Raw genomic sequence first — 13,035 nt, 5'->3', positions numbered from 1 at the left:
CTGTTTCACCTCCTCTCTGCTACAATTTCATAAAGATGATTCTGTTTGGACTGTAAATTCTTTGCCCAGGCTTAGGATTCCACATACATGTTCATTTCTCTTGTAATAAATCTGGTTGCAATGCAATGCTTCATGGACCTGTGATTTTGTTTTTAGTTAACACCAGAAAGAGGCTGCAAGCCCTAGAACCAAAGAAATGACCTCAAGATTAAGGGTAATGAATGTCTTAAAATTCCCCTTGAACCATGTCAAAAAGCCACCACACCACACTGGAATTATGTTGTCAAAATTGCTTTTTCTAAAGTTATCTGTTAAATAAAAACAAAATGACATACCAGATTCTTTATTCAATAAATGGGGGGGTAAATTACATACTATATACCTATATACCCAATTTTACTGAGTTCTATAAGATTTAATGGAGTCTACAAAAAGAGTTTAAAAGTATTGTACTTAGTTCCCAGAGACAGCTCAAAATTCAGAACCATTTCAGTAGGCATAACCAAGGCTTCCCTGGGACTTCAGCTCTCTGCTTATTTTCTAATATTAAAAGGAAAGAAAATATTCTAGGGGACTCAACTGCATAAAGTTTCGAATCTCAGCAGAAAAAGAATGGAACAGTGTGAGCCTACTCCACAGATACATCTTTTGAGATAAACAACAGGCCTGATCCTAATTGGTGAGAAGGGAATAAATTGCTCCTTTTAGAGAAATACTTTAGCCCTTTTGTCAAGCCACTAGAGTTTGATTTAGTAAATGACTTCTGCTACCACTAATAAATGGTACCTTCGAGGCTGGGATCCAAAAGTGAACAATTTATTATTTCTCTGAAATGATGCAAAAGAATCAGGTTCAACTTTAGCCAAATTTCTTGTTTCCAAAGGTAACATGTCAACAATAACAGTTAAAGACATTTCGGGTATGCTTGTACAGCAGATATGTCTAGATGCCATCTGGAATCAGGTTTTGTAATAATGATAATCAATCCAAAGTTATACTACAGAGTCACACTGAAGCAAAGATGCAAAGAATACTCTACAACCATGTAAAATTCTATTGGAAAAGGAACCAATGAAGAATGGCGATAGAAACTGATACAACTTGAGCTTAGGAAGTCCAACTGGGCACAGTAAAATAACCTTAAATTTTCAAGAGCTGAACAAGGGGAAACAGTCATGGAGGGAGGGAGGGAGGAAAAAGGGAAAAATGTGAGGGAAGAGGAAGTCGGACAAAGAAGAAGGGAGAGACATGGGGGAGAGGCGACAAATCTAGAAAGAAAAACATAAAGGAAAGGCGGTAAGAAACATTTGTCTTTTGTTATCAAGACTGATTAGACCTTGTTCTGAGTAGAATGGCCCCAAAACTTGTCAAAATATTCGCTATAACTAACTTCTCAGACAGCATTTCCTCATCTTCAAAAGAAGGAAACACTACTACCTATCCCAAAACTACAAACCTTTCAGTCAGGTGGACATTCCTTAAAAACTGTATTAACAGATTTCTTCTCAGCAAATTATAGCTCTGAGCTGTTCTACTGCATAAGGAGCAAGGAATTTTGAAGAATAACCACTCTACTAATCATAGCTATATTTTTTGGGGGGGTGAGGCAATTGGGGTTAAGTGACTTACCCAGGGTCACACAGCTAGTGTCAAGTGTCTGAGGCCAGATTTGAACTCAGGTCCTCCTGAATCCAGGGCCGGTGCTCTATCCACTGTGCCACCTAGCTGCCCCGCTATAATTTCTTTAAATCTCACTGAGAAAATGCATTAAAAATATAAGATTTTCACACCATTCAGTGTACTCTGCAGCCTTTAAAAACAGAATATGAATCAAATTGAATAATTCAATACAACCTTTCTTCAAAGTCCATCTCAACACAGCTACCAGCACTTTACAGTAGATAGAATGGTGTTTTGTCAGATGAAACTCCATTTATAAAACTGGGCTATGGGACCACCTACCCTCTTTCTTTCTAACTTGCATTTAAATAACCTGAGTCAGCCATTAGATGATTAGATGGAATCCTCTAGCTAGAAACAATGGAAAGATAAGCATCCTTCTCTATGCTGATGAATACACTTTATCTCAAACAAAAGCAGCAACCTGCTGGCTAATTATTGCCAGGAAGAGCAGCTTAGTATAGATTCTACCAAAATGAAAAGTCTTGTACTTGGCAGACATTTGCCAATATTTAAACATATATTATAAACAATCCCATATAATAGGTTAGTTCATTAGGGGTACAGTTTGTAGGTAACTCACCCTGATAGGCAAATCACAGTGTTCCACTGGGGTGAGCTGGAGGGGTTGTGGTTGAAGTTAGATTATCGGTAACATATGCCTCTAAAATTTTTCAAAGCTATATTTTCTCTTACATGCTTTATGGTGCAGGACTCTGGAATCTAATCTGAATCTTATTTGGAGTTTGAATGCTTGAGCAGATTCAAAGATTTTTATGTACCTGGAAAGCACCCCTGCCAGACATCCTACCTGTAGAAGTCAGACAGCGTTCCATTTGAACTTAGAATATAAATCAAACTCCTAATCAGAAGAAAATCAGAATCAGAAGAAAATGTCTCCAAATCCAGGAGAAAAAAAAAAGAACTGTGGAATATGGATGCAGATTGAACCATACTATTTCTTTTGGTTTTGGTGCTGTTGTTTTTCTTTTCTGAGGTTTTTCCTTCTTGCTCTGATTCTTCTCTTATAACATGACTAATGCAGAAATATGTTGAATGTTATTGTACATATATAACCTATATCAGATTACTTGCTGTCTTGGGGAGGGGGAAGGGAGTTGAGGGAGGAAAAAAAAATTTGAAACTAGAAATCTTATAAAAACAAATGTTGAAAACTATCTCTACATGTAACTGGAAAATAATAAAATATTTTCACAATTTTAAAAAATTTTAATGTTTTTTAATTTAAAAAAAAGAAAATGTCAACTTTGTATCCCACATCCAGGTCTAAAGGATATGAATCCTTTTATCAATAACAAAATATATCAATATTTTAGACACTCATCAAAGAATTTAACTATAAACTAGCATTTACTGAAAGCTCTCGAGATATTCTATCCATTTGCCAAAAGCCTAACAGGCATTTTTATGACTTTCTATTGCTATATTAGATGTTAGATCATCAGAAAGCTATAGATCTAGACATATTATTGTACTTCTCTGTAGAAAAAGTTCCACTAAGATTTAATGTTATACCCTAGGCTTTTATAAAGGGTTAATATAAGAAATGTCTTAAGAATGTTTTCTATATGTTTTACAAAACTATAGTTGAAAACACTATATTATGTTAGCCATTACTCCTCATGTGATGATCCGCAAAGCAAATTCCTCCTATAATTCAAATGTTGGAATATAGTTTGTATTGTCAGCTGAACCTGTATGCCTCCTTTTATCTGGTAATGTTTTATCTGCCAAGAAGCTTAAAAGTAAAATCAGTGACCAACTACAGGAACTAATATAACCCATGTTGCCAGTACATTCATTTCTCTACTCCCTTTATTGGGTTTTGGTTCAGTATTATTTTTAAATGTCTTGTTTTATGTATTCTTTAACACAGATAAAATACATGGTCTTTCTGGGGAGTTGGAGGGAGGCAGGGCAGTGAGGGTTAAGTGACTTGCCCAGGGTCACACAGCTAGTAAGTGTCAAGTGTCTGAGGCTGGATTTGAACTCAGGTCCTCCTGAATCCAGGGCCGGTGCTTTATCCACTGTGCCACCTAGCTGCCCCCTTACATGGTCATTTAATGGCAAGAAAGTTAGGCTTGGAATCAGAATTCCTAGGCAGTTTCAAATGCTGCTGCCTCTGACATTTAATAGTTGGATAGCTGAGGTCAAATCTTAGCATTGTAGATTTCATACTGAAATGAACCTGACAGATCATCTAGTCTGAATGTAACATCATTATTTTACAGAAAAAGAAACTAAGGCCTAGGGCATTGCTGAATTCTATGGGCAATACTGTAAGGCAGACAAACTCTAATTTGTTATCCAAGGGATGGCAACCAACATGATAAGGAGTTCTGAAAACCAGGCCATGTGAGGACCAGTTGAAGGAACTGGAGATATTTAACTTTATAACAAAGAACTCTAGTGTCTCATCTGAGCATATGTCCAAATACTTGAAGAGATTAAGTTTTCAAAGTTCTGTCTGGGAAAAAAGATCTGGATTCAACATAAAAACTTCATCTGTTTTCAAGTTTCCACTCTACCTTCTTGGTGAAGGACCTCACTTCATACTTCACCAAAAAAAAAAAAAAATGAGGCCTTATGCCTTGACCTTCAATCTCTCTATCTACTGACTCTTTCCCTGCTGCCAAACTATGTCTCTGCTAGCCTTAAAAAAAACTCTCACCATCCCCACTAGCTATCATCCTATATCTTCATCCTCTGCGCAGCTAAACTCTTTAAGAAAGCTGCCTACAGTCAAGTGCCTCCATTTTCCTTCCATTCTGTTATAAAACCTCTGCAATCCGATGCTTTTTGATCACCTCCTCTTCCTGCATACTCTCTCCTCTCTCTTGGTTTTAATGATATTGCTCTCTTCTGATTCTCTTCATATCTGACCACTCCTCAGTCTCCTTGCTGGCTCTTCTTCATCCATGTCACACCCACTCACCATGCGAATTACCTAAGGTTCTATCCAGGCCTCTTCTCATTTCCCTCTATACTATTTCAAGGGGTGATGCCATCAGCTCCCAAGAGTTCAATTATCATCTCTACGCAGATGATTTCTAGATCTAGAAAGCTAGCCCTAATACCTTTCCTGAACTCCTGTCTCATATTACCAACTGCCTTTTGGACATCTCCAATTGGATGTAGTAGAGGCATCTAAAACCAGAAATATCTGAAATAGAACTCTTTATCTTTCCCTCTAAATCATCCCTTTTCCCAACTTCCCTATCACTGTCAAGAACACCATTATCAGGGCAGCTAGGTGGCACAGTGGATAGAGCACAGGTCCTGGATTCAGGAGGACCTGAGTTCAAATCTGGCTCAGACACTTGACACTTACTAGCTGTGTGACCCTGGGCAAGTCACTTAATCCTCACTGCCCCGCCAAAAACAAAAAAAAGAAAAGAAAAGAAAAAGAACACCATTATCTTCATTGTTATCCAGGCTCACAGACCTAATATTAGCTTTGACTCTTCATTTGCACTCACCCCACATACATAATAATACATTGCTATGTTGCTTCTAACTTCACAGCATTCCTCAGATCTGTCCCCTTCTCTCCACTCACACAGCGTACTACTCTAGTTCAGGCTCTCATCAGCTCTTTTTCCTGGACTATTGCATGAGCCTTCTACATCAGTCTCCCTGCCTCAAGTCTCTCCCCACTCCAACCATCTACTATTATCTCCAGCTTCAGATATAAATTCCTCGTTAGATATTTAAAACTCTACATAACCTGTCCCCTTACTATGTTTTCACTTTCACTTTTTATAAACTTTACTATCTGCCACATACTCTACACTCCAGCTACACAAGCTTACTGCTGATAAATGCATATAATACTCCACCTTCCATCTCTGCCTTTGCACTGGTGTTCTCCTATGCCTGAAATGTTATTCTTCACTTCCCCTGCCTCTCAATTTGCCTGGTTCCCTTCAAGAATTAACTCAAATCTCACCTTCTATAGGAGGTCTTTCCCAGTCCCCCAGCTGTGAGAGTTTTCCTCTCTGAGATTACTTCCCATCTATTTATATACATCTTCAATGTACCTAGTTATTTACATGTTGTTTCCCCCAATATAATGCAATCTCCCTGTGAGCAAGGACTGTGTTTTGCCTTTCTTTGTTTCCCCAAAGCATAGCACAGTGCCTCTCACTTAGAAAAGTGCTTAATAAATAACTGACGGGGCAGCTAGGTGGCACAATGGATAGAGCACCAGCCCTGGATTCAGGAGGACCTGAGTTCAAATCCGGCCTCAGACACTTGACACTTACTAGCTGTGTTACCCAGGGCAAGTCACTTAACCCCAATTGCCTCACCAAAAATAAATAAACTTTAATAAATAGATAGATACATACATACATACATGCATACATAAATAAATGAATGAATGAATGAATGAATGAATGAATAACTGACTATGCTTTTGAAATACAAACTCCAGCAGGTCCTATCAAATTCAAAAGACTAAAGTTTGGGTCCAATAATAAGCCATATATTTGTTGTCTTAGGTCTAACTTAGGTAAATTCAAAGAGGCTTATCACCAGATGGCTAAAGAGTGATGTTTTTTAGCCAAAGCAGCTATTGAAGACAATAACTATATCATGGTGTTTGTGTGGGGGTAGGGGGAAGTTCTTCCATTTGGGTCACTGAAGGAAGTACCCACATCAATAAAATCACATATCTTTGAAGTACTGAAGCAAGTTCAGAATTTTCTAAAGATGACTATAAAACTTCAATATTTATAATTGCTCAGTTGGAAACCTGATAATTCTATCCACAAGCCAAAGCAGATTCAAGATAAAAGGTTGAATTACCAAAAAAAATTTAGAAAAATAAATAATAATTTCTTCAATAAAAACCGAGAAAATCTGGATACATAGTCATATAACCTTGGAACCTTAAGTCTGCTAAATAAAACCAAATGAGAAATTTAATCAGAGGGTTATTTAATCATACAAACTATATAACCTAACACATCAATGCCAAAAGGACTGCAAATCAGAATAGATATTTGAATGACTTCGACTAATAAAATCTTAAGGTCAATTTAAAACTAAATGTATGAGGGAGCAGCTAGGTGGCACAGAGGAAAAAGCACTGGCCCTGGATTCAGGAGGACCTGAGTTCAAATCCAACCTCAGACACTTGACACTTACTAGCTGTGTGACCCTGGGCAAGTCACTTAACCCTCACTGCCCTTCAAAATAGATACATACATACATACATACATATACACAAAAATACATAGATACATGAATGAATGAAGAAAGAAAGAAAGACTAAATGTATGAAATAAGGTCTTTCTAAGAATAGATAAGAAGACATGCTTAGTCTGTGCATGTCCTAGAATGGCACTAACCTTCCACTCTTAGAAAAGAACTCCAATCTAGCCAAAAGAATTCTTCCAATTTAAGCATACTTACCACTAAAAAATATTATTTTAGACAAACTGATGTATTCACAAATAGACATTTAAGGATAATCCAATGAAATATGGTCTTTGAAGTTGAGTAATTTTGTATCCTTCCATAATTACCAGGCATTATCAGTAAACTATACTATGAAATTTATTTTAAACCATATAGGAATTTCAATCATATTATTATAATTGAAATGCCACCCATTTTACAATAACATGTCAAAGATTTAATTAATCACAAAGCAATAAATAGCCTCAAACCAATGTGGTTACCATAAATAATCATTTTAATTTTTTACATTTATAATGCAGTATCACTTATTCCAAGAATCTAGTAATCACTTTCCCTTATGCCATCTACAATCTGATTTTTGCCTATAGTTAACTCTCAGAAAAATAATAAATTAGGTATATTATTTCTAAGTATATTTCTCTACTGGTTTCCAAACAATAATAAAATAATAATGAACACAAATCTCTCAGGAACATAAAAATACAGTAGATTCCTAAGTGTTGTAAATGTAAATTGGCTTTATGGCTGACTCTTTGACACTAGGTGAAGCTATAGCTCAATACATGAGGTAACTACGGCTCTCTAGTTCATACACAAGCTGTTCAGAACAAGGAAATTTTACCCACTGAAAAACTGGACTGAAAGAAAGCTTGGAATTAGTCTCACAGAAGTAAATGATAGTGTTTGGTACCTCTCAAAGTCTGGACTAATGGCTGGACAGGAAAAGTCAATCACAATTGAGAAAAGTTTAAAATATCTGAGCCTTCGGGTGAATCTGGCTTTCTCTATTCACATCAGCTTTCTAAGATCTTGTAGGGCCTGGAATGGAAAGTTTGTTTGTTTTATTTAAATAAAAGGTTTTAATTTTTTTATTTGCCCATGGAATTTTAAGGGGTTTGCATATTCATAGAAAAAACCCTGCATTCTAGAAATTTACTATGGAACTTTAAGGAACAGAGCAACACTTTACTAGCTATCTCTAAAAAAATTCATTTGATATTCATTATATCCTTTTGAGTCCCTTTAAGAAAAGAAAGCTGGCTCAGTTTACAATGTCTGAAAGGTCCAGTTCAGTAACTGCTCTAAAACTTTTTCTCCAATCAAATCTAGACTGCTGTTTTCTTTTGTTATGTTTTGCTTAGCAGAATTCTTATAGTGATAACATATTCTGGGAAACAACACCAAACATAACATCCAAACAACAACAACAAAAACTTCATAAGTTAAGCATCATTAAGAGCTGCTACACCTTGAGAAGCTAGGTGACAAAGTGAATAAAGCCAGGCATTAGGAAGACTCAACTTCCTGAGTTCAAATCTGGACTCGGACATTTACTAGCTGTGTGATCCTAGGCAAGTCATTTAATCCTGTTTGCCTCAGTTTCTTCATCTATAAAATAAGCTGGAGATGAAAATGGCAAACCACTCCTGTATCTCTGCCAAGAAAATCCCAAATGGGGTCACCAAGACTCGGACACAACTGAAAGAACTGAACAAATACTCTTGGAGATACTTTGCTTTTAACAGAGGATAATTATTCTCTCGGTAGATGCAGCACTGTGACTAGAGCAATATCACCTCACAGCCCATACTTGCCTCGAGTTAGATGAAATTAAGGCTAAGACAGAGGGTTCTAAAGCCAGTCTCCCTACAAGGCCTTGCTTTTTGCCCTGAGGGTTACTAGCAGAGGCAAGTCTAACTTTAACCTCCTTTGTATTTTCCCAGCTGTAAAGGCTGGCTCTAAGACCCCTGGAGAAGATGGAGAAAAATTAGGGGGCGCAAGGAAGTAAGTTTTGTATATCATTATTTATGAGACTTTTGCCTCAAAAGGGAGACTTGGGCATAATAATAATAATACCAATCATAATCATGGAGCACAACAGATTGAACATAGTGTTTTACAAGCATATAAACAGTATTATTTCATTTATTTTCAGTGTCCCACTGAGGTACTGAAGCAAATTTTAGAATATTATTCCTATCAATATAGTTCCTAAAAATAACTTCCGACCAAAATGCTGTAGAAAAGGTGCTGACTTGCATTGTCTAGCAGGGCCTTGCCCACCTGGGAGTTCTCTAAACCAGTGGAACTATTGGTCCCTACCACTCTTCATTTGTAAAAATAAAATAAGGGCTTAGAAACTGACCAATTGGAGAAATGAACAATGAATAGATTTATGAATTAAGGTACTATTTACATCTCAATTTTGAAAGCTAGTTATTTGTTAATATGACTAAGCCATGCTCTCTCTAGAAGTATAGGCACATGGAAGGGACACTGATCCTGAATGTTTACTATTATTAGCAAACTAAGAAAATCAGGCATTTCTGTGATAACTCAAAGACAGCATTTCCTTAAAGATAACAATGATTGGGGCAGCTAGGTGACCCAGTGGATAAAGCACTGGCCCTGGATTCAGGAGGGCCTGAGTTCAAGTCTGACCTCAGACACTTGACACTTAACTAGCTGTGTAACCCTGGGCAAGTCACTTAACCCTCACTGCCCCGCAAAAAAAAAAAAAAAAGATAACAATGATTTAAATGGAGATAGAGTATATGATGTCAGATATGCAGAAGGGTTTGGCTGAACTTTTTTTTTATCTTTACTACAAATAAGGGAAGACTTGCTGGCTAAGAGTGAAAAATAGCAATATCTTTTTAACACAGAATATATTAAGAAATGAAAACTATGTAAGACAAAATGCATCAATACAACTAAAATAATTAAGGCAGAAAAATTAACTTAAGTCAATGATTCACCTTGATAAGAAATATAAAAAAAGATCGTAACTGATGAATTTGCTAACACTTCTTGTCAATGCATATATTAACCAACTTTGGTCTTTTTCCTTTTTTGATCTATCGAAAATTCACTTAATTCTTTCCCCATAGTGAAGCATTACCAAAAGACAGCATAGCATGCTGAAGAAAAAAGCCAGGGCTTGAAGTCAGAAGACATGAGTTCGAGTGCTGCTTCTAACCTACATTAGTTATGTGACCACAGGCCGGTCATTTAGTGTCTCAGGTCCAAGGCAACTTTTTAAGATTTTAAATTCCAATTCAATTGCTCAGCTGAATCAGAAAAAGGTTCCACAGGGGGATTTTCCTATCCCACTGAAAAAAATAAGTCCTAACTAAAAAGGATGGTAGAACTATAGCTAATCTGAAGTCCCTTTGAAGTTTACTTAAATTTTTCTTAACACCTCCTTAATTATTAAAAGACTAAATAACAACAAATGACAACGAAGACTGTTGTTGCTTAATACTTTTTTAATATAGGATTATTGATACTTGTGATGAAATAGAAATATTGGGTCATTTTGTTCTGCTTCCTAATAGAATAAGATTTAGAATTTAGAATAAGATTTCACAAGTTCATTTGCAGGACAATAAAAGATGCTGTAAAGCAGTCTGTTTATTTACTAGTGATTATTCATGTAAACAAATGCATAAAACCAGCTTCATACAAGTAAAATTCATTCAACTAGAAAAAAAATTCTGGTTTTGCTGTGAAATCATCTTCTTCATAATACTCTCTGTATAGATCTATTTCTTCCTAAAAATTATTTTCCCACAATTATTTTTCCCTCACAACTCACTGTAATTCAGAATACTATTTTTCTGCAAATATTTATCCAAGATCCATTTTCTTCTTTGTGTTGAGTAGATGCTGAAAACTAATCCATATTCAACAGAAGCTTAGATAACATATTTTCCCCACTTATATCTCTATGCTTTGGAGTCCATTTCAAGATATTTTCACTAAATTTTCAAGTGTTTAAAATATAACCCAGTATTCAAATGACAAAGCCCTCTTGGGGTTTATAATCAAACCACATTGTTTACTTGACCTATACAGAAGCAACAACCATGAGGACCTATGAAAACCATGAGAAGCTAATAAAAATAAATTTTATCTACCAAAAGGCACAGGATTTGGGTGAGATGATTAGAAAAATATATTCTTGCCTTGTCGTCTCTCCCTCTTGCTCTAAAATCCTTGTCCCTACTGGAGGTGGGTTTTTCGCTCTTTGATATAGGGTGTGCTCTGCCTACAGGTCCCCGAGGCCCTACTCCTGGTATTTCTTTCCTCAGGGGTCTCACTTCTCGATTTGGGCGCCTTATCTGAGGTGGAGCCCTGACAAAGAGAAAAACAAACATTAGTAAAAGTAAAAAATATATATTTTAAGGCATCTTTGATGCTATCTTAATACAACTGTTAAATAAAGACACTCAGCATCTCAACTATGTCTTTCTGTTCTATTAACCCATGTACATACCTGTCAGGCATATGAATTTTTTAAAAGTTCTTTAAAAAAAAACTTCTTTCAAATACTTTCAATACAAGCAGCTATATTCATTGGACAGACCAAAAGAAGACAATTATCTAATTTATGATCATATTATTATTGAGTACAAAGTTGACTTTCCCCTACTAAATAATCTTAATGGCTCTATATGGAAGCCTACTTTATTCAGTCTTTCCCTAAACAACAGTATATAACTTAAAAGAACACTTTAAAAACTGTAGAATGACAAGGAGTACTATCAGTGAACAATTTAGGCATTTACTCTTCCCAATTATTAAAAGTAGGTGATTTTCTTCTCCACTGTTAGACCAAGTCTAGCATTTCCTTATTCAAATGCCAAATGGTATTTCAATTTAATTCGCTCAACAAATATGTATTAAGTCTCCACTGTGCTACACAATGAAGGGGACTGTAACGATTGGAATGACGCCACCTGCTGGATACTTACTGTAGCAGAGTTCTGCCCATGAAGCGAAGGTCTTTGAGGGCAAGACCAGGAGTCTTTTCTTTGGCGGGGAGGAAGTGACGCAGACTAGTGGGAGGAGGAAGGAAGAGACTGGCGCTCGGTCTGGCTCTCTTTCCTCTGGACTCTGGCGGAGAAGGGAGCTAGAAATGCGCTCTCCCTTTAATAGATAGGAATCTAGACCTTTCTCTCTCTCTTTACCAAATTCTTATTCTCCTTAATAAATGCTTAAAAGTCTAACTCTTGCTAAAGCTTATAATTTATTGGCGACCACTCATTAAATATTTTAGACAGACTAGCTAGAATTTTAGCCCTTAACAGGACACACAGAAAAAAAGAAAATGGCCCTATTCTCAAGGTGCTTACATTGTCCTGGGAGGCCCCTGCCATGTACACAAGTAAATAAAAACCAAATAATTTGGGATTCTAAGAAGTGGCGAGGAGGAGAAAGTGAACTTTAGACTTGTCCAAAGATACTAAGGAGCAATGGTATATACTGTAGAAGAACTTGTAACAGGCCAGACTGACTACAGTGGAAAATGTGAAAGAAGAAAGGAATTGTCTTGTAGAAGGCTTTAAATGTCAGGCTGAGGATTCTGTTTTGTCCTGAGGGCCACAAGGAGCCATTGAACATTTCCAAGTAAAGGAAGTGGGGGACATCAGGGAGATTGGGGAGATCAGAAAGCTAGAGATAGATTGTAGAGAGGAGAAGTAGGATATAGGAAGATCAATTAAGAGGCCACTGCAAAAATTTAAAGGTGAAATCATTCTGGAGAACAATTTGGAACTACGCCCAAAGGGCTATAAAAAAAACCCGTGCATACCCTTTGACCCAGCAACTACTAGGTCTGTAACCCAAAGAGATCAAAGCAAAAGGAAAAGGACCTATATGTACAAAGATATGTATAGCAGCTCTTTTTTGTGGTGGCAAAGAATTGGAAACTGAGGGGATGCGCATCAGCTGGGAAATGACTGAACAAGTTTTGTTACATGATTGTGATTGAAACTATGGTGCTAAAAGAAAAGACAAGGAGGATGGTTGCAGAAAAACCTAGGAAGACCTAAACAAACTGACAAAGAGTGAAGAGAACAGAACCAAGAGATTATTTGACACAGTAGCAACAATATTGTAATG

The 13,035-nt window shown here is 36.6% G+C and overlaps 1 protein-coding gene across 1 annotated transcript in view; it reads right to left on the bottom strand.

The window, feature by feature from the left end:
• Positions 1-13,035, bottom strand: part of KATNAL1 (katanin catalytic subunit A1 like 1) — a 96,095-nt gene that overhangs the window by 33,270 nt on the left and 49,790 nt on the right. The window contains exon 4 of the mRNA XM_043995357.1: positions 11,097-11,265. Within this exon, the coding sequence (XP_043851292.1) occupies positions 11,097-11,265 (169 nt within the window). The remainder of the gene's footprint in view (positions 1-11,096; positions 11,266-13,035) is intronic.

This window comes from Dromiciops gliroides, chromosome 3 (assembly GCF_019393635.1).
Source record: "Dromiciops gliroides isolate mDroGli1 chromosome 3, mDroGli1.pri, whole genome shotgun sequence".
Taxonomy (NCBI): Eukaryota; Metazoa; Chordata; class Mammalia; order Microbiotheria; family Microbiotheriidae; genus Dromiciops; species Dromiciops gliroides.
This window is presented reverse-complemented; position numbering and strand designations above follow the sequence as displayed.